At 47.1% G+C, this 27455-nt stretch overlaps 1 protein-coding gene across 1 annotated transcript in view; it reads right to left on the reverse strand.

The window, feature by feature from the left end:
- MYO18B (myosin XVIIIB) overlaps window positions 1–27455 on the reverse strand; it is a 237265-nt gene that overhangs the window by 41864 nt on the left and 167946 nt on the right. The window contains exon 38 of the mRNA XM_044244039.1: window positions 27161–27346. Coding sequence (XP_044099974.1) covers window positions 27161–27346 — 186 coding nt within the window. The remainder of the gene's footprint in view (window positions 1–27160; window positions 27347–27455) is intronic.

The following is a 27455-nucleotide window of genomic DNA, read 5'->3' on the forward strand; positions in this document are numbered from 1 at the left end:
GATGAGGGTATATGGACCAAGGATGGGATCCAGGGGACTCAGATCAGATCTGGGGGGAACACCCCAAGGAGATGGATTGGGGAAATCTGGAGTCTGTGCAATCAGCAATCAGCTAACCTTTTCTGCTTCAACTTGAAAAGCAAACAGAGTCTGCTGATTGCAGAGACCAAGTCATTAAGGGAATGCGGTACCCCAGACTGTCCCTAGGGAAGACCAAATAAGGCCCTGGCCAGAGACCACTCAGGAGACACAGAGGAGGTCCACAAGGAGAAGGGGGCAAAAGGGAGGCACCTGCCACTCTCTGGTCTGGGATTCCGGGGCCACCTTCCTCCCTCGAGACATGTGGCTAACAATGCTCGGGTTTGAATTGGGACAGCCATAGGCAAACAGGGTTGTATTTTGAGGCCACATGTGAAGCTGGTCCCCTCTGTTATTCTCTCTCTTTAGAGACCTGAAGCATGAAGCAGTTGGGGGAGAAATTAGGATATGAAAATATTCAGATAGTAAGATGTATACAGCAGAAACACACTAATAAATATATCATATGCCCAGTTACTCTATAACTACAACAGTAGTGATATACACATTGTAATGACACACAACGTCTTACCATATATATTATATATTCATTACATGTAGACAAATATTCATGTCCTTCACTCACTCAGTAAACATCTACTGAGCACCTACTGTGCGCCGGTACTGACCAATGCACAGGTGATGCAGTTACAGTCCTTGTAACTTGTACAGTCCTTGTAACTTCCCTGGAGCTTACTTTCTTGCAGGGACCTAATCTCTCTGTATTGCTGGGGTTGAGCGGGCACTCAATCTGGATGTGGGGATTGAATGAATGGTGTCACTGCATGAGTATAAACGGTGAATGAAGGAGGGGCCTGGGTATTATACTCATGAATGCATACATGATACACACCATGCATACAGAGATAAATGCAGTGGAAGTAGTGTGTGTACTTCTGACCTCCCCAGCATTGCTTAAGAGAATCATTAACCCTTGTTAAACTCCCAAGCTACTCCCCCTAGAGCGTGCCACTGAAAGCTGCCCATGTGGGAGGTCCTTCATATGAAAATTATGGCTGCAATTAAAATCATCTCCTTTTGTGATGTTCAATTAGAGGCTAATATTTAGAACTGCTCCTCATTTTCTTTGCCTAGAGCATCTTTCTGGGATGCAAATGCACAGGACTCTCAGGTCAGTTTCTGAGCCCTAGATGTTGGCTCTCTGTCCTTCCAAGGTGTACCCCAAGGAAATTAATTTCATGTAGTTTATATTATAGATCAGACTATATTCTTATATTCAGTTTATATTATCAGATCTGATATAGATCAGAAACACTCTTGAAACATGATGAAAACTCACTTTGTCATCTTCTTCTGATTCACTAAAAACAAACAGAAACTTCATATTACAGAGCGCAGCCCTAAAGAAACCTTACACACAAACACATATGCTATTATAAATACATTTAAATACACATGAACATATGTGCAAATGTGTCTATTCAGATACAGATGCATGAACACTTCCAGTCTGACACATACATATGCTTAATTAATATTTATTAAATTACCACATGAATGTATTTATTTTTATTTTCTCACATGGGAAGGTCCTCTGCTAAATGTATGAGAGGTGTCATCTCACATGATCTTTATAAACCCTCAGAGTCAAGTGCAATACAAAAACATAAAAAGTAACATGAGAACATTACAACAAAGTAATAGCAGTGTTATTCTCTCTGAGTGGTGAAATATCAGGTGATTTTTGTTTCCCTTTTCATACTTCTCCAGACCTTCTGCAAAGGATATGAATGACTTTTCTGATCAGAAAGTTAAGAAATACAGGATTTTTTTTCTGTCTATGCTGCGAGGAACAATCCCCTGGACCGCCTGCTCAGTGTCTCCCACGGCAGCCTCATTATCCTTATTTTACAGATGAACAGGCTGAGCCTCAGAAAGGTTAAATCACTTGCCCAGGGTCGTACAGTCAAGACGCAGTGATCTGCAGCAGGATTCAGGTGTCCTGACCCCAGCGCACAGCTCTTTTCTACTTTGCCTCTAATCTCTACTGCTTTATCCAGGGATGCTCGTGCCTCCAGAGGTGGGGGCAGTCTTCCCAGAAAGAAATGAGGAGGTGATGAGGAACTGCCACTGTTTCATTCAAATTGTCCCAGGGTTATTTGCCTGGGAAAAATGAGGCTGTGGGGGAATAAAAAGCCCTATGAACGTCCTGGCCAGAGTTCAAGGCTGTTTTGGCAATGGAGCGAACAGTAACACGAGTGTTCAGTCTCAATCTGGGAAAGGAAAGACTTGGGGTACCCAGTAGAAAACCCAAGACTATGCATGAGATGCTCTTACTTAAGATTGCAAAAGAGCCCAACCTTTAGCAAAAAGAGGGACTAGGGAGAAGGTAGTCATCACTATCCAAGGTCCTTTTCTTCATAATTCTCCTGCAAATTAATTGTTTGATTCTAGGTTTATCATGCTGTAAGGGACACAGAGAGACTCATCAAAGACCTCAAAGTCACACAGCTAGAAAAGGAATACAGATGCAAGCTCAGGCCTGCCTATTTCAAGAGGGTCAGCCAATATCTGACAACTCCTCTCGCCCATTTCTACACCTGAGACAGACATGCCCAATCAATCACTGCATAGACCCAGGCACTCTAGGGCCACAGTCTGCTCTGTGAGCTACCAAGCTAAGCATTTTCTCCAATGGTCCACCTACCAGCATCAACAGAACTCCCAACACTGCCACAATTTACTCACCCCTCCTGGAAACACCTCAAAAGGACACAATAGTTGGTTGATTGGCAGGGGAGAGGGCTATTTTTCCTTGAAAACTGGTAAGCACTGTGTGGAACTGAGGATAGTGGAAGCCCACCACACTTCAGAAGAGATCCTGATGGTCAGGGAGGGGGGATATGGAATGCTACCAACAACATGGGAGGAACACGAAAGTGAAACACCTATGTGAATTTTGCAGAGTTCTTAATCCTTCCTCACGTTCAGTTCTTCATCCCATAACAGGCCAGCATTATTTCCTGGCAAACAAAATAATGTCTAACTGTGTACATCTGGTATACCTAATATGTGGGCACTCACTTGATACCTAACTCATGTCCTTTTTTCTAAGTAAAGACTCAAAAAGTATGAAGCCTGCAGGTACCATGTAGCAAGAACAGCCTCATTTTTTCAGAAAATGAAGTTTGTAAACCTGATTTTTTTTTGTTGTTGTTGAAGCTGGAAGGATTTAATATAGTACCTTGGAGGAGCCCGTATCAGTCAGGAAAGTGGAAATTGCTCTAGATCATTTAAATAAAGGGATTTAATCCAGGGAATTGGTTATTCAGATGATGGAAAGGTGAGACACCAGGATAGATTAGCAATGGCAGGAAGCCACTGCCAACCTAGGGCCAGAAGGAAAAATTAGGGCATTGGGTCGTCCAATGGAAGGCTGCTAGTGGAAGGCAGCTTCATGGAAGAGGGGCGTTCCTAATGGGATCTGGAACTAGAGTCTCAGCTTCTGCTGGGGATGGTCCCCAAGGCAGTGATAAAGACAGATCAATACCCTGGCTTCTCTCTTTCCCTTGTGTTTCAATTGGCCATCACTGCGTATTACTGGCTGACCCTACCAGAAGGCAAAAAAACTAGAAAGCCTAGTTTCTAACAATTTAGAGTAGAGCAGAGAAGGGGCAGAATGCACCCGAGAGGAACCAGGAGAATCACTGGCATAGAGCACAGACCACATCCAGGTTCAACCCAGGCTTTATGTGTCGAACTGTATGCTTACAAGGTCTGCCTATTTTCCTGTCTATCTCTATCTATATATACTTAATAAGCATTTATATTTTATATAGCTGTATGTACAGAGATGTCTCTGTGTGTGTGTGTGTGTGTGTACATATACTTCAAGGAAAAAGTTATAAGAAATCCAGAATTACAATTTTCAGGCGTTACAGCATCCAATGCTGGACTACAAACCCCTAGTCTATATTAATATTTATTACCCTATAACATATTGCCTCAGCACCAGGTGTTTTGAAACATCCAATATCACTCATTATCTCATGGCTTTCTAGGGGTCAGGAGTTCAGGAATGGTGTATCTGGGTGCCTCTGCCTCAGAGTCTGGGGTAAAACAGGTTAACAGCCCCCACATATGTCCACATCCAAATTCCCACCATATGGGAATATGTTAACTCACATGGCAAGAGGGATTTTGCAGGTGTGATTAAATTAAGGATTTTGAGATGGAGAGATTATCCTGGATTATCCTGGTGGCCCCTAAATGTAATCAGAAGGGTCCTTGCAAGAGGGGGTGGTGGAAGGGACAGGTTCAGCAGGGAAGAAGGCAGTAGTAATGGCGTGGTGACATCACCCTGGAGGGAGGCAGCCAGGAGCCAAGAAGTGCTGACTCCCAAACCAATGGGAGGTTAAACTGTGTCATTGTAAGCTACCCAGTTTGTGGAAACTTATTGCAGCAGCAAAGGACAACTCATGCAGGGTCTGTCCTGATGGTACAGTGGTGACGGAGCCAGTGCGTGGGCTGTCTGAAGGCTTGATGGAAGCTGGAGGTCCCTTCCAAGAAGGCTCACTGACATGGCTATAGGCCAGAGGCTTCGGTTCTCTGCCATAAGGGACTCCACTGAGCTCCTGGAGTGCCCTCATGACATGGTGGCTGGCTCTCCCAGAGCACATGATCTAAGACAGAGTAGGGCAAATGCCAAACACCTTAAATAACCTAGCCTCAGGTGTGATGTATCATCACGACCGACCATCTATTGGTCAAGCAGATCAACTCTGGTACAACATGGGAGGAGGCCATGCAGGGAGGTGAATGTGAGAGGTGGGAAGTCATCAGGCACCATCTTGGAAGCTGATGAACATAGTAACGTGTACCTTCTTCACCTATAGGCCCCATCTCAGTGGACTCTACCATCCACACAGGAAAACACCGTAGCCATCCTGAACGTCCTCCCCTTTCTAAAAACACACCTGTTTATAGGTTGAATTGTGTGCCCCCCTCAACCCTCAAAACAGGTTGAAATCCTAATCCCCAGGACCCCAGAATGTTACTGTATTTGGAGACACCGTCTTTACAGAGGTAGTCAAGTCAAAATGAGTTCATCAGTGTGTCCTAAGCCAATATGACCGGCGTCCTCAGGAAAAGAAGTGAAACTTGGAAAGCCACAGAGATACAGATCCAAAACCCCATGAAGACACATAGGAAGGGGTGCCACGTGTAGACAGGAGATTGCAATGATGCATCCCCAAGCCAGGGAACATCACAGATGGGCAGCCAACCACCAGAAGCTAAGAGAGATGCGTGGAGCCCTTCCTTCTCCAGCACCTATGGGGAGCACGGCCCTGCCAACACACTGATTTCAGACTTCTGGCCTCCAGAGCTGGGCGACATTTCTGTTTTTCTAAGCCACTCAGTGGGGAGGCCCTTTGCTCTGCAAGCCCTAGCACAGATAGAGCATCATGTGATCTATACTTTTTCTTTGAAAAACAGCATTTCTATTCTTTTCAAGTTCCAGCAGGGTTGCCTATAGAGAATTAAGAAAATAAAGTGGCAGGAGAAAAAAAAAAAGAAACATTAAAAATTGCCCTTAAGTCTGTTACTTGGGGACAACCGCTCTTAATGATCAAGTTGCCATATTTCCATCCTGTGTTTGTTTCTGTACGTGTGTCTGGATACATCTATTTAACACCCACTCAGGTAAAACAGTCTTATGTTAAAGGAGGAATGCAGTTAGCCATGCAGACATGCAGGGAACCCCGGGACCCCACCACTGCTCTCGCTTGCCCAGGATTGCCCATTATCTAGAGACAGAAGAGGCTGGGACTCCAGACACCTGCTTGCAGCCTCCTTCTCCCTGCTCGTTTCCTAATTGTTTTAACATGCCCCCAGCTATCACCTGAAGGCTCTTGTAGCATTCTGGAAAGTGAACATTTTGGGCAGCTTGGGCTGTTTGACATCGAGCTGATGAAGATCTGGCCCGCAGAGGTCTCAGCTGTGTGTACTCGCCATGGGCTTGCTCACATCAGCGATGCACACGCTAGGTACCAGGTCAGAGCCGGAGGCCCCCTGGCTGTTTGCTGGGCCACTCCCTGGGTGGTGGAGGCAGAACTAGAAGCTAGGTCCTCTCTCTGTTAGAAAGTGAGTTCCTCTCTTTATGATTTCTCTTTCACACGCTGCGGATCATGAACCATTTTTGCCTAAACACCAGCCTCTCTACTTGGGCAGTAATTGTGCCAAGGCCTGGGTTCCAATGATGGGGGGGCTTTGTACTTGACTCTTGGGGTCCTGAGATTCCTATAATGGATGGGGAGTGGTGGAGGGCACAGACTCCCGGGGCAGACCCTAGACCCTTATACAAGGACTGTGGTTGAGGTTCTCTCTGAGCAACAAGATGGGGAGAGGGAGGCGATCAGGCAGGAGGGGGCAATGTGCTATTGTGAATTACAAAGTTTGCAAGTTAAATTAAATTAAATTCACATTTAAAGAGAAGAGAATAAAGTAAAATAAAATAAACCCAACTCTCTAAATTTCCTTACAGCTCTAGCTATTCAGAGCCTATAGCTTTCCCAACCCTAAAAGTGCCCCCCTCTCCCAGCCTGAGATTTCTGATGCAGCATCTTCAGAATGGGGCAAAGAAGGACCACCAACCCCCTCAAGGTTGACACCTGCAGGGCCTTCACAAAAACCCCACCAGCCGTAGAGCAACATCCCAACCTGGAGTGAACTTCCAGACACCCCACTCCTGACTCCCCCAGAGTCACCCACCCAATGGCTTCTTGAAAAAAAAATAAAATAAAAAGGAAGGCATTTCATTTTTCTGCTCAAATGCAAATATGACATATCTGTGCCACCCAATTTTCCTGACAGAGGAATAATTATATCAACATAATTAAGTCTCCAATGCAAAAATTATCTGTACTACATACATCGACACTATACTTCCCGCATCAGAGGGCCATTGTTCTAGGCAGTAATTACCAAGCCACCTTTGACATGTCTTATTTCAATTTAAATGGAAATGAAGCTCGTATGTCTTCTCAGCCCACTAGTCCATGTGATTGCAGAAATAGGGAAACTGGACTTTGAAATTTCTCAAGTGTCCACTGTTCTGCACCCAAAGAGGGTAGTGTGAGAACAGTTTATTCCATACTCTCAACTCCACTCCCTACTCTGGGCCTCAAGTAGCTCATCAGTACAATGGGCTCATCTCTTGCATCTTTCCCCTGCTCTCTGTTCATGATCACAGAGACAGGTCCATCATCATCCCCTAAGCGTTCTCCTGCAGTCTTAAACTGCTGTCCCTCTCTTCCACCAAGCCCCTTGTCTGTGCTGTATCCTGGAAATCACTCAAGGGAGACTATCTATCATCTGATGTCTTTCCTGATCAAAAGGCCCCTGTTCCTCCTCATTTCTCACAGTCCAAACTGTGTGGTTAAATCTAGAGGGTCCTACATAGTCCCCCAGCCCATCTTCTAGGTTCTTCTCTTTCTACTGCCCACACTCTGCACCCCACATCTTGGGAAGTCTCATGTTCTTCAGAGCTCCCAAACATCCTGTGTTCCTTCCTGCCTCCATGCCTTTGCACCTACTGTTCCTCCACCTGGAATGCTCTTCCCTGCCGACAAGTGAACTCCTACTCATTCTTCAAGATCCATTTCAGAGTCACATCCTCCATGATGCCTTCTCTATCACCTACAGTCTAACCCCAGGCCAGTCTTGTCCCCCACCTACTCTCCCCTCAGTTCCCTCATCTATAAAGTGGGAATGACTTTGGCGTGGCTGTGCTGTGAGACTAGCTGGGGGCTCACGGGTGGAAGGTGCTTGCCACACTGCATACCACGTAGCAGGCACTCCATAAACATCAGCCCTCTCTCACGTTCCCAGAACAACCGGTGACAGCCTGTGACGTGTGACAGGTTGACAGGGGCTCCTCTATTGTGCTGCTTTCCCACATTCCCCCCACCTCCCCTGGCTCTCTCATGCTCCTCATTTAGTCCTCCAGGCCCCTCAAACCTACACTCCATTAGCCATACCAATTTAAAGCCCCAGACCTGGTCCCCCAAATCCTCCCTCTCCTCTTCTCCACCAAAACATGCTCTTCTTTGTCCCACTTCCTCACCATCAGCTCGTGAGTCATGCAAATGGGCCCCCAAATCAGATAAAATCATTATTGCCAACATGCTAACCCCCAGACTGTCTCCTATCTGGTTACGTCTTGTCCATGTTAGCATCTTTACGTGTCCAGGGCATCCCAGGAGAGACTTGGCTCAGGATTGCAGACACTGCCTACGAGTCCAGGAACACAGCCCCTACCCCCGGCCCCTGAATAATGTCCTCCGGGCCAGCAGTGACTGAAATGATTGTATTCCAACGGCTACACACAGTCGGGGAGAGGCAGCCCAGTGGTGAGATTGAGAAACACACCAGACACGAGAGCTGGACATGGGTCCCCCCCTCTGCCCTGACTCCCCAGCTGCCAAGAACCCGTGCTAGCGTCTGTCCCCCTCGACACCACAGCAGCCATCAGGTCCCTCTCCATCTGCACTTGAGACCGCTGTGAGGCCCTGATCACGTCTTTGTGCTTTGTAAACTGTGAAGAGCTCCACGCACATGAGATCATTATTTATCACATGGCCTCTTCCCCTCTCCAGAGATCCACTTCTCTTCAGGCACGTCCAATTGCTTCGTAATGATGGAAGCCCCAGCCGGCATCCCCAGTGAGCCAGAGAACCATCCCGTGTGAACTCAAGTAAGCAGAAACAAACCCTCCCAGGGACATCAACCTTCATTAATACAGTCTTGCGTTCCTAGAGGCACCCCCCACCGCCCAAGACGTGATCAGACAGGACATGGATCAGAGCTGCAGGGACTGGCGATCGATGCCAGATTCCCTCCCCCATCGCCGGGGCCGCCCCATGCTTGGACCCCAGTCAAGGCCGTCTGGCTGCGAAATGGGTGGAGGTGGGAGCTGTTGTCAGAGAAAACAGTGCATGCGACATTAACAGCTAAAGACGCCGATAAACAGCGTGCGGCCAGGCGTGATAATGACCAGAGATTAAGACAATGATTTCCGGACTAGATTGGCTTCCATCTGCTGAGGCGAGAGAATGTTCAGAGATGCTAACACTCTGGTCTCATCTCGAAGCAGTGGAAAGTTACACATACTGATTGGGAAATCGGCTTTTTGTTGTTGTTGTTTTTATGACTCTCATTTATTTGTGCTACTTCTGGGGGTGGGGATAGTTTCAAGTGTTCGCTGACTCCTTTAAGTCAAGGGCATGATGTGGTCTCCAGACAGGGGTTCTGGGTGGATTTTTATTTTCGGAACCAAAGAAGACTGTGCTAGAAAGAAGCGTTACTGACAACATTGATGTATTGACATCCACTGACAGTTGCCATGGACGTGGGGAGGGAGATCATTCCTTGCTCAGGGTGCCGGGAAGGTGGCTGTTCTGTGCATTTCAGCATGAACAGTAGCATCCTTGGCCGTGACCCAGTAGATACCAGCAGCACCCCCGTCCCCAAGTTGTGCCCATCAGAAATGTCTCCAGATATTGCAAAATATTCCCTGAGTGACAAAACCCAATGCAGCCGAAAGCCAAGCTAAAGGCAGAAGGGCAGGCAAGAGACCTCATTTTAGAAAAGACACAGACTCCCTATCAGACAGATGTGAATTTGAATCCTGAACAAACCACTTCCTGCTGTGTGACCTCATCTTAAAAGATCAGTCTCCCCCTTCCATGGGTTCAGGAGATCTGGAATAAAGAGAGTATAACAAAGTGCCAGTCACCCCCAGGGAGGCACCTGGGCTGGCAGCATCACTTAGCTGGTTAGGAATGCAGACGCTCGGGCGGTGTCCCAGATCTGCTGACACAGGATCTACCTTTGAACCTCATCCCCAGGTGATCTGTGTGCACGTGACATTCGCTCGAGAAATGCCCACGTTGTGATTGGGAGCTTACATTTCAGAGTCCAGGAGAAGGATTACATGCCCCAGTGCTAATCTTTCCTACTTCTTCAGCCTTGGGCAAGTCACTTCGTCCCTCTAAGCTTTTTTTTTTTTTTTTTTTTTTGTGTGTGTGTGTGTGTGTGTGTGTGTGTAAAGTAGAGGAAAAAATACTACCTCGCTCATAAGGTCGAAAGTGCAGCTTTAATTAGACCAATTGTGGAGAGCATGGCCCCATGTCGGCCTTGTAGCAGACAGGTGGTAAATGTTTCCAGACGGCCCCCTCCTCCTTTGAGCTGCCTCCCAGACTAGAACATTAGGAAGCCTGGGCTCCCAGCGGGGGAACATAGAGACGGGGAAGGTCCCTCCATACACTTTTGTGATCTTCCTTTTGATGGAGTCTAAAATTATATCAGCCACTTGGCCACTCATGGTCCATTTATTCATTTATTGACTCCGCGGGAAAGAAAAACAACTAGGAGGTGTGCACTCTCTCCCGTGCCCTCCACATCTCAAGGTTATGGCCCAGCGGCATGTGCCTCTTGGATGAACAGGCTCATCAAATCCACCTCGCAGCTGGGGCCCACCGGTTCTTGCCAGCTCCATCCGTCCCGCCCTCCCCAGCACTCGGGGTCAGCTCGAGCTTCTTGTGGAGGGGCTTGGCTCATTGGGGCTGCCGGGACTGGAAGACAGGCCTCGCTGGTCCTTGTCAGTGCAGGCACCTGGCTCTTTGACTCTTTCCCCATGCCAGGGAAACATGTCAGCAACAGACCCCAGAGGCTCTACGAGGCATGTACTACACTCCCCCTTCCTTATGGCAGCAAAAAGAGCCATACGTACATAAAAAGGGAATCAGAAAGGAAGTGGCGTGTGGCCTGGGTGGGTCCACCCTGGGGAAGAAGCCTGGGAGGAGCTGCGGAGTAAGATGGGAACAAAGGGAGAGAATTCAGATTACCCATCAAATGATAATGTCGGCATGAAGTTATACTTGGGGTCCACAGGTGGTCCACTGGTCCACTATGTGGCCAGTGAGAAGTGAGCAGCTGAATTCCTAATTGCATTTAATTTTAATTAACTTGAATTTATATAGCTCCACAAGGCAGGGGCTACCCCACTGGACACTGCCACTCCAGGGGCTTCATATACGTTGCAGTGAGATAGCAATTAATCCAGGGGCTGGCTCAGTTGCAGTGAGATAGCAATTAATCCATCTGGCTGGCTCAGTTGGTGGAACACATGACTCTTGATCTCAGGGTCAGGAGTTCGAGTCCCACATTGAGCACAGAGATTACTTTTACAAAAATTAAAAAAAAAAAAAAAAAAAGTAAAGAGTCTGAACATCTATGAAACTCTGTGCTTCACCTGTCCTGAGTGCTGGAGAGAAAACTAGAGATACTCCGAAGTTTCTAAGGGCCTTTGGGTTCAAAGTTTCTGATTCTAATATGCCAAGAGGTGTTATTATTCTATATTCTAAAGACTCAAAGTAGTGAAGGGCAGATGGGCCCAGGAAACCCTACTGATTAGTACTGGTAGTCCCTACCCTCAGTTTTTAAAATAGAAGGCTCTTGGTTTTGCATATGCAAATGACCCATAGAGTCAACTCCACTGGGCACTAGATATTTGAGTGCCTACTGGGTGTGTGGTTAACGTATGGGACCCACAATGGCAGAGTCAAGAAGAAAGGGATGTCTAAGAGGAGGAAGCACATGGTGTAGCTGGAGGAAAAGGGTATAGAAACAAAGTAACAACATCCCTAGGACAGAGGCAAGAACCATAAGCTAAACAGGGTAGGCGACTATGTGGTTACAGTGTGGCTGGGAGGAAGTGCTATCTCTCACTTCTCCCGGGCTCTGTCTCCCCATCTGTAATACAGCCAAGAAGCAGTGTCTACGTCAGAACTCCTGCATCTACACACGTTCCCTGAGAGTCTTGTTAACATGTATATCTAGACTCAAAGATATAGAATGGGGCCTGGGAATCAGCACTTCTGTAGCCATGGCTGCTTGTCTGTGAATCATGCTGTGAAAAGCAGGTGGTAGGTCACAGGGAATTTGTGAGAATTAACTAACATCAGGTATACGTGGTAAGCTGTTATCGCTCGCTTTCTCAAATAAATAAATAAAATCTTAAAAAAAGAAATCAACTTCCAGCTAAAATCTGCAATGGAAAAAACAACAAAAACAACAACAAACCATGGGATCACAAAACAAGGTTCTGTTTATACTTGTTCTATGAAGAGGAATCCTTCTCCACCAGCCCCCCGCCCTGGCTAAGTACATCTTAACTATTAACATCATCACACAAACATCAGAATTCTCCCTAAGATCCCATCTGAAAATCATGCCAGTTAAAATGCAAACATAATTATCAAACTTGAAATGTAGTATCCTTGACTTGCAGTCTTTCATGGCAGCCCAACATTAAGCCACAACATAGACTGTTCCCTCTAACAACAGAACTGTGTACACAGACTGTATACTTGGGGGTTTCTGGCCAAGGCGGTGTCTTAGGATAAACATGGGGTAGGCTGAGCGAGGGAAGGCATTTTGGGGTGGGAGGGCTCTGGTAGAAATGGACGACAGCAGGAGCATCCTTGGGAAACTGAGAGCAGATACACTTTCAAATGAGCTACAGAAAGATGTGTGTCACATGACCCATCACCGTGGTGGGGGCCAAAGGAAAACCCTCAGGCAGACTTCTTTACTCCCACCTGATTTTTACCAGGGGTGAGGAAGTGGGTACTAGGGAAACTTATTATTTAGTTCCCTTTAAAATGTGTAAGACCCTCTTTTATCTCCTGACTTCCTTATAACCCATTTTATAGATGAGGAAGCCAAGACTCAGAGAAGATAGGTGACTTGCCCCAGACATAGTCTGGAAAGGCTAGAGCCAGGATTTAAATCTAGCTCTGCCGTCTGTTTCCCCTTCCACTTTTCCTTCCAATAGAGCTTAGAACAGGAGTCAGCAAACCACAGCCTGTGGGCCAAATCTGGCCCACTGTTTTGTTTTGTTTTTTTAATAAAGTTTTATTGGGACACATATGCCCATTCACATGTATTGTTTATGGCTGCTTCTGCACAATGATGTGCAGAGTTTGGTGAGAAAGAGTATATACTGCAAAGTCTAAACTATTTACTCTCTGGCCCTTTACAGAAAACATTTGCTGATCCCTGGAAAACAGCATCCAATTGCTACCTGGGCACAACCTCGGGAGATTTTGCCAGGCTCCCAGGAAGAGGTGAAAACCATCTTATTTACTGAATTTCTTTCCTTTTGTTTGCTGAGAAGTGACATTAGTCTTCTTTTTTTCTCCCCACCCACCAGCCATGAGCTCACAAAGGCTGGGGCCTTATGGATTCCCCGAGTGTTTGTTTATAAGCCTCTCTCTAGCAGGACACTATGTCTCCAAATCACTGCCAAACTTAATAACAGCACCGACCACGTCATCCCCACCAAAAACATACGGGAAACTTAGCTCTGCGCCCAGCTGGGTGGATGTCAGATGCGGAGAGCTGCAAATTGTCTAAACAAGGACAGATGTAGCTTGTTTTTGCCTTTCTTTTTCTATTTGAAAACTTTTCGGGGGGAAGATGAGAATGCCGTTAGGGAAATGGATGTGTTGATTCTAATTATCTGAGTGGGCAGCAGAGGTGACTAGCAGCAGGATGGGCTCCGCGTCATTTACCTGGAATGCAGCCAAGGCAAAGCTGGGGAAAGGGGAGAATTCCAATGAAGCCAGTGCCCAGGACACTGAACACAAATAAGGAGGCATCCATGAACCCACGGGTTACAAGGCAAACCGGCACATTGGGAGCAATTTTCCCAGAATTGTCTAACGGGAAATGATCCAACCACTGACCTAGGCTTCTATCTTTGCTCTGAAGCTCAGAGTTGGTTGGTTTTCAAAGGGGATCTGAGGTGCTGTCTGCCCTGGATCTCATTCTTGTGGTGAGGATGATGGTAGTGATGATGATGATGGTGGTGGTGGTGTTGGTCATGGTGATAGTCATGGTAGTGATGATGGTGGTGGTGGTCATGGTGATAGTCATGGTAGTGATGATGGTGGTGGTGGTCATGGCAGTGGTGACGGTGGTCGTGATGATGGTGGTAGTGGTGATCATGATCATGGTTGTCATGACGATGATGGTGCTGATGGTAATGGTCATCATGGTCATGATGGTGGCGACAATGATAATGGTTGTGGCAATGATAACTGGGAACATGATGACAGTGGCAGTGGGGTGATGATCATGATGGTAATGGTGATGATGGTGGCAGTGATGATGATAAAGAGGGGGCTGGTGGTAGTGGTGATAATGAGGGTGGTAGTTAGTGATAATGATAGTGATGAAGATGATGGTAATGATGATGATAATGATGGTAGTGGTGATGACGATTGCTATGGTCTGGATGTTTGTGTCCCCCAACCCCAAATTCTTTCTTTTTAAGATTTTATTTATTTATTTATTTATTTATCTATATCATTTATTTGTTTAAATATTTATTTATTTATTTGCTATTATTTATTTATTTATTTTTATCTTATTTATTATAAGATCACAAGTAGGCAGAGAAAGAGAGCAAGGGAAGCAGACTCCCTGCTGAGCAGAGAGCCCAATGCAGGGGCTCCATCCCAGGACCCTGGGATCATGACCTGAGCCAAAGGCAGAGGCTTAACCCACTGAGCCACCCAGGTGCCCCTCCCAACCCCAAATCCTTATGATGAAAGCCTAATCCCCAAGATAATGGTATTAGTAGGTGAGGCTTTAGGAGGTGATTAGGCCATGATGGTGGAGCCCCTCATGAATGGAATTAGTGCGTTTATAAAAGAGGCTCTAGAGAGCTCCCTAACCCTTTCCACCACTTGAGGACACAACAAGAAGGTGCCAGCTACAAACCAGGAACACGGCTCTTACTAAAACATGACCATGCTGATGCCTTGGTCTTGAACTTTCCAGCCTCCAGTGTTGTCAACACTAAATTTCTGTTGGCTAAATGCCACCTAATCTGTAATATTTTGTTGTAGTAGCCCAAATGGACCAAGACAATGATGATAACAGTAAGTTCGCTTTGCATCAGCCACCATGACAAGCATTTAAACACACTGTCTCATTAAATCTTCCCCACAACATTGTGAAGGGATTGCAGCGACTATACCCATTTTAGAAGAGAACAGAGACACAGAGAAAGTGAGCATCTTAACCAAAGTCACACAGGAGGAAAATGATGGAACTAAGATTTGCATCTAGGTCTCCTTACTTCCATATATCTTGTCCTTCTGTCAAGCTCTCTGTTCATTCAACATTAATTTTTTTTCATGCCTTGTATGTGCTCAGCAATGTTCTAGAGCAAAGGTGAACGTATCTTTTTTTTCTGTAAAGGGCCAGATAATAAATATATTTGAGATTTTATGTGTGAAGTGGTCTCTGCCACAGTCCCCTCTGCCACTGGTGTGTGAAAACAGCCACAGACAATACATAAATAGCTGTGACTATGTTCTAACAAAACTTTATTTACAAAACGGAACAGAAACAGAAGACAGGCCAGATTTGGCCCTCAGATTGCAGTTCTGCTCACCTCTGGTTTAGATCTCGGGATAGCCAGAGAGTTTTGTGGTGTGGCCTCAGGGGCCAGTGTAAGAATCAGAGGGCTCTACTTTGATCTAACACAAATTTGCATTAGCTTTGGATTTAAAGGTGGATGGAATTTTGCTATTTAAAAACAACAACAACAACCGTGGTATTCTCTGGCTAACTCCTCCCCGCCTCCCAGCTGAGAGAAGCAAAAGGGTGCATCTCCCCAGAGATAAGGTGACACATCTGGAATCCACATCTGGAATAAGCTGGAGGTACAGAATCTACCTGGAAGGCACCAGAGAAAGGGAGGGATCTACAGGGACTCTCTCGCCTGTCATTTCTCAGCACTGCAGTTTAATAAGAGGTGGAATTTCCCCCGGTCTGAGTCTGAGGCTGGAGAAGCCTTAGATAGGACAAAGGAGCCTAAATAACTTCCAGTTTGAGATGCTGTGACCCTGTGCAGAGGTCCTGGGGTGCAGGGGCGTGCTCCTTCCAGAAGAGGCTGACCCCATGACATACCCAAACCTCGCAGATCCATGACCACCAAATTCTAGCCTCACACACCGTCTCAGCAGAAAGGGCCTTAGAGACGATCCAATCCATATAACAGAGAGAGAAAGTGGGCCCCGCTCAGGGAGAGGCATGACCCCAGGTCACACAGCCTGGAAAAGGCACAAGTGGGGCTTCTGAATCCAGGCCCCTTGACTGCCAGGAAGGCTCCTCCCGTGCGTGACAGGAGCTTCTCCCTTGGGGAGCAGGGAAAGGAAAATCAGGCTGCCCGCTTCCGGCCTCCTCTCCCCTTTCTTTGATATGTCCTACTTATGAGACCTCCCAACTGCAGCAGTCACAGAAAAGATGTAACACAGAAAGGGGAGAAAAGTTGAGGAAGAGCCAAGAGAACAAGTAGAGAAGAGAAAACAGAGAGAGAATCTGGGGCAGAGCAGAGGGTCGAGGCACACAGACACAGCCTCTGCAGTGGGCCTCCAAGGGCTTTTCTCTAGAATCCATTCCCTGTCCTTCTGGTTTTCCTTGGGGGAGCTCTTCTTCCCCTACTCTCCATTAGCATGGTTAGGCTAGGGCTGACTCTACACCAGGATTCAGGGCTGGGCACGTCTCCCAGAACCATCCAGTCAGAGAGACTGTACCCTTTGGCCCTGATGCTTACTTTCGGGATGGGCAGGGACCCCAAACCAGGCCCATCGGAATCAGTGAGATTCCATCTCTGGACTTCCGTCTGAGTTGTTGGGTACAAGGGACCATCTTATCCCTGAGACTGGTTTGCTGATCATTTTTCAGCACGACTGCTGCCCCTAAGAAGGAAAAGCCTACCTGAGAATGGGGATGGAGAAGACGGGGTTCAGCCAGTGGTGTCCTGGTAAATATTTAAAACTGGCTGGGGGAGGGCGGAAGGAGGGAGCCCTGTTTGGAGGAGCATTTGCCAATTTCCATGGTATAAATTCTCTTTCAATCGCTAATGTCAGTCTTCCAAACTGACATCCTCAAGCACACAGTTAGGAAAAGATAGGCACAATTAGCTCTGGTGAGCTGATGTGAGTTGACCCTCGCATATTACCTTCAGTCTGTCCACATCATCTGAGCTCCTGAATTCCACTGGACCTGAAATCAGAGGTCTCTAGACTTTTCCATTCGATGAGCCCATATATTCTCTTTCGCTTAGGCCAATTAGAATTTTGTTTGTCACTTACACCCAAAAGTGCCACAATTTAGACCAGTTCGCTCATCTTTTCCTGCTACATTACACTTGCAATTCCAAACCAGCCAGTTCTCCCAGTAAAAAACCATTTTCTTTCCCACTTCTTCATCTATCCTCAAGTTCTGAGGTCTCCTTCTGACTTCTCAATGTTTAAGCTCAGCCAAAATAAAAAAGGGTCCCCAAACGAGATGAATCACCCTTCCCACTGAATCAGCATTTGGAATCAGATCATCAAGTCTGATTTGGGGACCCCTCGATTTCCTTGGGACCACTATCTTCTGAAGATGTCCAACCGTGCCAACGATCCTGCTTTCAATCATGAAGATTAACTTTCCTAAGCCTCCCTGACATGCAATTAAGTGAAGCATAATCTCATCTAAACAATTTGAACTGGATCTATTTGAATAATTTAATGTACACCTGCCACATTCAATCAATACTTGCCCCCCCTTTTCTTTTCAAAATAATTAACTTTGTGCAGTTAAGTTACTCTAATTTCCAGCAAGTCCAAAGTGACTAAAGTTCAATCGGTGAAGTCTCAGGGGACAAGATTAGTATCTACTCTTCTGTTCACCATCTCAACACTCCATGCATTATTTGTAATTGGTATTAGCAACTTTAAATTCTGATTAATTATAGGAGAGCCTGTTCTCAATGCAGAAACAAAGCCACAAGTCGGGGAGTAATAGACCCAATTATTCTGAGGTAGGCTTTCCGTAATAGATTTTATTATCAAGATATCTCATCTCAGAGGCAAATGCTAAGAAGCTCATTTCATTAGACGCTACCACCTCTTGAACTGAGACAAGCACATGCATCGTTTGGGATAAAGATAGCTTGGAAGAATTCCGTCCCAGATACGTGTCTGAGGCTAGGGGCACGGGGTCCCACATCCCTTTCAGGACCAAGTTTCTTTTGGAGAGACACCTTTGTGGGGAGACAGACAGAAGCCTGTGGTGCCCAGAAGGGGGCAGTGACATAAATACCCACATCCTCCGCCTGCCAGCTCATCGAGAATGCAGGAGGCCATGACAGGTGGCAAGCGAAGCAGTCTGAACAGGGAGTTTATAAACGTGTTGGGCCATTTTGGATCACACTGAGATAACGGGACGGTAATTAGGAGAGCTATCTCCCTGTCAGGAGAGCCATAAAAGGTATTATTTACACCCTGCTCATGGCCCCAAATGCCCTCCATATGGAATGCCTTTTTAAATACTTCAGTTCCCAGCCAAAATAATTCATCTTTATGCTCTGAAGTTCACAGTCATTTCCTGGAGGAAAACACACAGAGGCTTTTTTTGTTTTGGTTTGGTTTTTGTTTTTTAAGATTTTCTTTATTTATTTGAGAGAGAGAGAGAGAACACAAACAGGGAGAGTGGCAGAGGGAGAGGAAAAAGCAGACTCCCCATGAGCAGAGAGCCTGATGTGGGGATTGATCCCAGGACCCTGGGATCATGACCTGAGTTCAAGGCATATGCTTAACTGGCTGAGCCACCCAGGCACCCCTCCCCCTCTTTTTTGTTGTTTTTTTAAAGAAAACCCTTAATTTGGGCTTTGGTAAATACCTCCCAGCAAAGTGATGTGAGAGGGCTGTGTTCCCTACTACAGTTTGGAAATATGGGTCTTAGGGTGGCTAAGAAAACCCAGTAAGAGAAAACAAGAACAAACGTGAAAACTAAGGCCTTTACCAGATGGGGACAGATTCTCAGAAGACAGGAGAAGGCGGACAAGAGGGAATGACAAAGGAGCTCGCATGACCTACAGAGCAAGGACACGGGGTAGACCACTCCAAAAAGAGTAGATGGGGTCATACCCATTTGATAAATGATGCCAAAGAAGAGCTTCCGACAGTGAAGTCATTTCACTTAAAAAATAGTCCATGAATGATGAGATTTGATTTAAGAGCCTTTGGACCCCACAGCTACCCTCTTTCCACTCAACACCACAACCTCCAACTGGGGCACAGTGACCCCACAACAAGGAGACTCCAAGCGATCGGTGTGCTGAAGGGTTCCTACCAGTGTGCACACGCTAACTGCTAAATTTTCCAGAACTTTGCAGGCCGGCTGTCCAACACAACCACCGTGAATTAAATGGTACAAACTTCCAAGTCAATAAATCATATCAAAAACAAAGGTTAACTACATACTTAAAATGCATGGCTTCCTAATTACTTTAGGACTTTACTACCATCCGTGCTTTTAAAGTGTTTGGTCTCTATCCTACATGGGGGGGTGGGCGTGGCCTCCCAATCCCATGTTCAAAGATGTCATGTTGTTGGCTTGCAATCAGCCCTGGTGGGAGACTGGAGAACACTACACACCAGGACTCACGTGCCCTGGAGAGCTTGTTGTTAATCTCTTACTAGCACAGGACTGGGACTGGCCCAAGCTTTCCTTCTGGGAGCACCTTCCCAGATCCAAACTCACTCCAACCTCTTGATCACATCAAGGGGAGGTCTCCTCCTTACGGGGAGTAGGGAAGCCTTCCCCACTCCCACTTCAGAAGGGAGCCAAGACCCTCATGGCTCGCCCATTGTCTGTTTCAGGCCTTACCTTCTTTTCCCTTCACACCCCTCTACCCCAAAGGTGGAAAATACACCCCCAAATAAGACCCAATAAATAATTCATGGGCCATAAATAATTGATGCTGGATTTAACAGAAGTAGAGCCGTAAGTGGTTGTCTATTAACTATTTATGATTTTGCCCGGGCGGCTGACAAGCCAGGCTCGGTGAGGAGATCACACCCATGCTCCCATGTTTTATTTAAACATTATTAAAAGTACACAGTCTGCAGCAAGGCCTTCCATTCTGCTCAGAATTAACTTCTGCTGTGAAGTCACCTCTGGGGCAGGGCTAAACTTGGGACCGGGTTTTATTGGCATCACTCCTGTCCTTTCCCTGTGAGCCTAGGGAGTTAAGCTGCTGTCCTCCTCCTGCGCCTTGAATTCCTCTCCTCCTGATGTGCATGTCCCTTCCTCCAGTTTTCCTGTGACCTCAGGGACATCATGTCACTCCCTAAGCTTGTTGGGTCATCTATAAAGTGGGGACTATCATGAGCCTTGCTTTCAGAGTTACTGTGAGGGTCACATGAGAACAATGATCTCAACAGGGATGCTTTTGTTTCTCAGGGCACGCTTGGCAATGTCGAGATATTTCTGATTGTGATGACTTAGAGTTGGGAGGGGGGACAGTTCTAGCACCTAACAGGTAAAAGATGGGGAGGCTATGAAATACCCTACAAGGTACAGGCCAGTCCCCCGCAACAGACAATTATCCAACCCTAAAAGTCAATAAAACTTAGACTACAGAATCGGAACCAATATTACTTTTTGTGACCCATTTTTTTAAAAAACTACACCTCAATGTGGAAATATTGTGTGTCTAAAACTTACTGAGTAGGAGAATGGGTTTGAGTTGGTCAGATCTAGGTTCGGATTCTGACTCTGCCACTTGCTGGGAAGGTGACTCTGGGAAAGGGGCTCAGGGTATCCGGCTCTTGGTCCCTTTATTGATAAAATGGGGATAATCTGCTCACAAGGAGAGAAAGAGAGAACCTGTGTAAGTGCTTAGCCCAAGGCCCAGTGTGATACACAAACACTAACTACCCCCAACATCACTACCATCAACCATCATGTGCACGGGATGGGATGGGGAAGAAGAGCTAGCAGATTCAGGATACAGTTTAAGTAGAAGAAGAATCAGAGTCAGAGGAGGAGTGAGAGATGAAAGGAGAAAGAAAATATTGTGATATCTACTAAGTCCCTACTGCATGCTATCATTGGCACTTTTAGGTAAATCATCTCATTTGATCCTTACTGCCACCCAATGAGATCGGCTGCATTATATCCACGCCCTCCCATTGTAGAGATGGTGAAACTGAGGTCCTGCCATGTTAACTTAGCTGTCCAAGCTCTCCGACTCCAAATCCAGCGCTCCCTATACCACCTTGTAAGTAAGCTGAAGAGTGTCTCCCCAAAATTCATGATCACTAGAAACCTCAGAATGTGACTTTATTGTAAACAGGGTCTTTGCAGACATAATTAGTCAAGAGGAGGTCATATGGGATTATGGGTCCTAAACCCAATTGGCTAGTGTTCTTAGAAGAGGAGGAGAGGACAGAGAGGCAGAGAAGAGAGAGAAGACCATGTGGACACAGAGTTATGTTGCCTCACAGAAAGAACACCTGGAACTTCCAGAAACTATATGAGGAAGAAAGGATTCTCCCGCATGGCCGGCCTTCAGAAGGATCAGGGCCCTGCCAACACCTTGATTTCAGACTCTAGCCTCCAAAACTGTGAAATAATCAGTTTACATTGTTTTAAGAGAACCAGTTTTTGGTAATTTGTTACTGTAGCCCCAAGGAGCCATGCATCCTTGATGCACCCACACACACAAGTCAAAGAAATTATTTGGGAGAATGAGAGAGGAAGCGAGAGAGACAGAAGTGACATGTCTGCACCTGCACAGGTGGCGGACAGTGGGAGCTGAAGAAGAGCAAGGGCGACAGCAGAGGAGGGCAGGTGCAGGGTGGGAGGAAGGGATTCTGTGGCTGCCATTCAGCAGAGGAGCGGCAATGAGAAAGAAGGAAAAGAGAGAAAGGAAGAAGAGGTTAAGAGTCGGCATTTATGTCCCTCTCTGTGGTATGTCGCTGCCCTTCTGGAAATCTGGATGTTGTCTAACACCCAGCAGGCATTTGCTGAACATTGCTGAATGCAGGTGTGCAGAGGCCACAATGAACAAGATCAGACAACTGCTCCCCAAAGCTGCCAGCCAATACCGACACATCATTGAAGACACCCAAGTGCTCTTTTCTGCATCTCCTGGTTATATCAATCCACTTCCTCCTCTGCCCACACGTCCCATCTTGTATCAGAATCACTTAGGGGTACCTGCATCTCCTCCTCTTGATCTTGAGATCTCCAAGGCACATTTCCTGGGCCATTCATGTCGGCATGATGGGGTGAACCCAGGGGGAGGTGAGAAAAGGCAGGAGGTGCTTCAGTCAGTAAAGGGTGGGGATAACAGTAAGGACTTCCTGGAGGTGGGACCTGACTTGGGTTTGAAGGTTGAGTGGGCAGGGAGAGGGATGCATGGGAACAAAGATGGTGAGTCAACAAAACATGGCATTGGGTCCTTTCTTCCTTGCGTAGAACATGCATGGTCATAAGAGGCAGGCAGCCAAAGGCAGAAGGATCTGCAGAGGCTAGATTTCAGAGGCTCTGGGAAGAAGCTGGGTTGTGGTTCTGAAGGCAGTGGAGAGTTGTGGAAGATTTCTTAGCAAGAAGAGTAACCCAGGAAGACATGTGCCTTCTGGAAAGATCTTCTGCAGGGATGAGTCAGAGTGGAGGCAAAGTGGGGAGACTGGTTGGAAGGTAACTGTACAGCTCCAGACCAGAGGGGATGGGGCTTAATTAAAGAGAGAGGAAGCAAGGATGGGAGGAAGATGGGAGGCGATGGATTTTTAAAATACCCAGATAAGTAAAACAACAGACCTGGCCATTAATCTGTGAACCAGAGAGAGACAGGCCACTGGGATTTCTGGCGTGGGTCACTGGGAGGTCACTAAGAGTAAGAGGAAGTCCAGTCTATGTTAATCAGGGCCTGGGAAGCTTTTGAAAAACTTGCCCCTCAGCTCAGGGGCAAGTTGAGGGTAGGGAGTCAGGCCAAGGTGCTAGAGGGTAAAGCCAACAGGTGTGGCTGCCAGAACAGATGCATCTGGAGGACAGCAGGCAGAGGGTAGGCCCTCCTGTCACCATCAGCCCTTCCAGCTGCCCTTGACCTCCCTCGGTTACCCTGTCCTGGGGCTGAGGTGGTTCCCCTGAGCTCTGTAACTATTGAAAAACAACAGGACATAAATCCACAGATGAGCTGTCTCATCGCTCCCATGACAAAGGGACTTGAATGATTTAGAGCCAGAATATTCTTTTTCTCCATAATGGCTCCTGGAGTCGCCAGGAATAGTACATTTACTAAAATTAATGGCAAAACCTCATTTTTCTTTTTTCCGGGAAGAGAAGTTCCATCGGCAGGGTAATTGATCCTGATCTGGACGTGCCGGTGCGCCAGCTAGGGGTGTAAATCATTCACACGAAACAACTCGCAGCCCTTTAAACCAACACCAACAGTGACAAATGGCGCAGTCTGGGACAGGCGGATGGGAACACGAAAGGGAGATCCATCAACATCCTTCCCGCTTCTCACCAGGGCCCGGAGGGTGGGATCTTTTTAGGGGTCTCCCACAGCAGAGCCATTTTTCAGCAGGATTGGGCCAGAAGGGCAGGGTGGGGTCACAGAGACGGCTTTAGAGCTGGACACATGGGGACGCCCATCCCACCTCTGCCACTCCCAACACCACAGCCCTGGGCCAAGCACCTTATGTGTCTGTCCCTCCACATTCTCCACTGCTGGACTTGGTATCAGTGTGAAAGAAAACCACACCTGCAAAGGGCCTAGCATAGGATGGGTGGACTGGATAGATGGATGGATTGATGGACGGACAGATGGACCAATGAATGCATGTATGCATGCATGTATGCTTGGACTGGGACATTAGAGAATTCATTCTATCCCTCCCAGGGAGATTTGGACTTAAGACATGGAAAGTGAAAGGGGCAATGCTTTACTCAAAGAAATGGCTGGTGGCCACAATGGCCAAGGGGTCAGCTGGCCGATCCAAGAATCCCCCCAACCCCACTGCACAGACACCTTGCTTTGCCTGTGAACACTCAGAGCTGCCATCACAGAGGGATGCATAAAATACACGAATAAGGGCTTTTGCGCTATCTTTCCATTTGGTGTGAGCTCCTTGAAGGAAAAGGTATGTCTTTCTTGTTCCCTGCTGGATTCCCCAACACTGAGTACTGGGCATGGCCCATGGGAAAAACTGAGGATACGTAGCTCATGAAGGAAAGGACCAGAATGCTGACTGCCTTGCAGGCTTTCCATAAAATTTATTAGAGAATACATGGCCTGGGGAGGCTGTTCCCTTGTCTTACAGGGGCAGAGGAGGGCAGATCAGTGGCATGGATGTGAACCTAGAGAAACCTGGGGAAGTAGGATGCCACACTGATCGGGAGTGGGTTTCCACAACTGGGCACTCCCACTGAGCTGCTTTTGTGCCCATACTGCAAGCTTCTGCAAAATGGGAGCTTTAAGAATCCTTGCTGCTTCCCAACAATGCCCACCACTGAGCCATGCCCTTAGTTGGTGCTGAACAGACACCTGTTGAATGAATTAGTGAATAAATTATACAAGGAAAAGAGGACATCCTGTCTTCTCCCAGTGGAAATATCCCAACCCCATAGGCAAGAGGTGTATTTGAGGGCAAATAGTTTGGTGAGTGTAGGATATTCACCATTAGGAAGGGTTGGCCAACCTGACATTATCCCCTCCGAGCCTTGCTAATCGACAGATTCACTGAAGAAACAAGAGGAACATGATCACTGCAGAACACCAGCTGGGCAGGGACATGCCCTCTGGGTAGAAGCGTGGCCCCCTAAACCCAAAAATCCCCCTAGAATCTGTCCATGTGACTTTTATTTGGGAAGATAGAAAAAGTGTCTTTATGGTTCTCATTAAGGTAAGGATCTCAAGATAAAATCCACCTAGAGTCAGGGTGAACCCTAAATTCAATTATAGGTGCCCTTCCTTATAAGAAAAGGGCAGAAGGGTATTTGAGACACACAGACACAGAGACAACAACCCTATGAAAACAAAGGGAGATATGGGAGAGATGTGGCCACAAGCCAAAGAATGCCTGGAGCCATCTGAATTTGGAAGTAGAGGGAAGAATTCTCCCCTAGAGCCTTTGGTGGGAGTGTGGCACTGCCCACACTTTGGTTTCAGACTTTTGACCCTCAGGCAAATTTATCTGATGAAAGAATAAATTTCTGTTGTTTAAAGCCACGCAGTTTCTGCTACTCTGTTATGGCAGCCCTAGAAAATACACTGCCCAACCACAGATAGGCCAAAATAAAAGGAAGATTTCAGTCTTGGTAAATTTATGAAGCATCTTGCAATCAAAGCAGAGAATGATGCAGGTCTCCTGTTAGCATACACACAAGCTTTGAGTTTTATAATGTTTTTTTGTTGCTGTTGTTTTGTTTTTATTTTGATTCTTCTATGGGGGTTTCTCTCTAATCTTTTCAGTATTTCAGGGCCTTTGAAGATCCTAACATGTCCCTGGAAGTAGGGATAGGGAAAGGAAAAGGAGAAGGGGAGGAAGGAGAGGAGAGAGAGGAAGAAAAGGAGAACAAAGAAAAGAGGAAGAAAGACACTTTGATCCAGCCAGCCCGCCTGGGTGTCTGGCCAGTTAAAGAAGACATCAGAGGAGACAGGCTGGGATGTTCTCTCGCTCCCAGCCAGAGCGGGCGGGAGGGGACTTCAGCTGCATGAGAAACAGGGCCAGTGAATGAGGAAGTCATCCTGTCAACTGGAGGAAAGAGCCTTTCTCTCTTCCTGGCCGTGGGAGGTGGAGGAACTGCCAGTCATGGCTCTTGGACTTTGTCTGGGAACCTGGGTCTCTGTGCAGAGCCTCACCTCCCCCTGCATGACAGCCACGCTGATGGCTTGTCAAGGGCAAAGCTGATGAGAGGGGCCCTGGCTGTGGCAAGCAGTGGCCCGAGAAATACACTTGCTACAGGCAGACAAGCTGGTGAGACCTATCACAAAACCAGAGTGGACAAGGCAGGAAGGAGATAAAGACTATGATTTAGAGACCTTCTGGCCAAGCCTCAGCACATGCTGGGTTGTCTCAGTGATGGCTCCCTGGTGGGGGCAAAGGGAGTGCCAGATGTCTCCCAGGTCCCAGAAGCAGGCACCTGGAATCTTTTTTTTTTTTTTAAGATTTTATTTATTTATTTGACAGAGAGAAATCACAAGTAGACTGAGAGGCAGGCAGAGAGAGAGGGAGGGAAGCAGGCTCCCCGCTGAGCAGAGAGCCCGACGCGGGACTCGATCCCAGGACCCCAAGACCATGACCCGAGCCGAAGGCAGTGGCCCAACCCACTGAGCCACCCAGGCACCTGGAATCTTAAGGATATGGGACATCATGGGGAAAAAGAGCAGCCAGCTCCCTCAGAGGCCCTGTGATCCCTGCAGGAAACTCTCCACAGAGTGTAATGGGAGAGACTCCCACTGGATAGGAAACATACTTTTATCTCCCCCTCCTTTTTCTTCCCTGTGAAATTTAGTAAGATCCCAAACTCTGCATTTTATTGATTTTTATTTTTTTATCATTATCCTTCCTTTTTTCTCTCTCCTAATGGGAAGAAATTTTTAAGTACTGCTTGGACCACACCAGGAGCAAAGCATGGTTTAGCCAATAAAAGCACAGACTACAGGGTTGGATAGGCCTGGGTTTAGATTCTTACTAATGCGTAGCCTCGGGCAAGTGAATGTACCACTCGGAGCCTCAGTTTTGGTATGTTGATGGGCCCTTGCCTCAGTTCCCCCATCTGTAAAATGGGGACAATATTCTGATTTACAGGGTTGTTAGGAGGATTTTATGATATGGATGGTAAGACTCCATGCAAGGTAAACATTTAATCAACCTTGGTTCCTTCCTCTTCCCAAGAGGCTGCCCTGCCTTTGGAGTGGAAAGTGTGAGGCAGGAAAAGAAAGTCTGCAATTTGAAATGCACACGTGCTGGGCGGCTATCCAGCAGCAGTGAATGCCATTGGTCCACTTTGGGCCCGCCCCCAGAGTCCGCAGCCAATAGCAACATCGTTTCCTTGCCCAACCCTTTCTGGTTTCTCCCTGCTTTCCAAAGGCCCCGAGGAACAGCCCAGGTGGAGGCTCCCATTGAAAAGGCAGGAGGGCACTCCTGCACCTGAAATCCTCCATCAGATGACAGCCAGCATTGGGGACAGCACTCACCAGCTCCATGCACCTGCGGCTGGCCTCTGCCTCGCGTTGCACCAGCTCTTCCATGTCCGCCTTCAGCTCCTCCAGGCGCCGCTGATAATACTGGCTGCTCTCCCGCTGCTGGGACTCGGACTTGGCCGCCTGTGTGAGCTCCTCACCCATCTTGATCAGGCTGTCCCGAAGCCGGATCACCAGGACCTGGATCAGAGCAGAGAGCACACACCCATCTCGTTATTAGAGGCCAGGGGCAGGGGACAGGGGCTCGGGGAAGAGAAATCCTGTGCTCAGTGTCTCTGCATTTGTATAA

This window comes from Neovison vison, chromosome 3 (genome assembly GCF_020171115.1).
Source record: "Neovison vison isolate M4711 chromosome 3, ASM_NN_V1, whole genome shotgun sequence".
NCBI lineage: Eukaryota > Metazoa > Chordata > Mammalia > Carnivora > Mustelidae > Neogale > Neogale vison.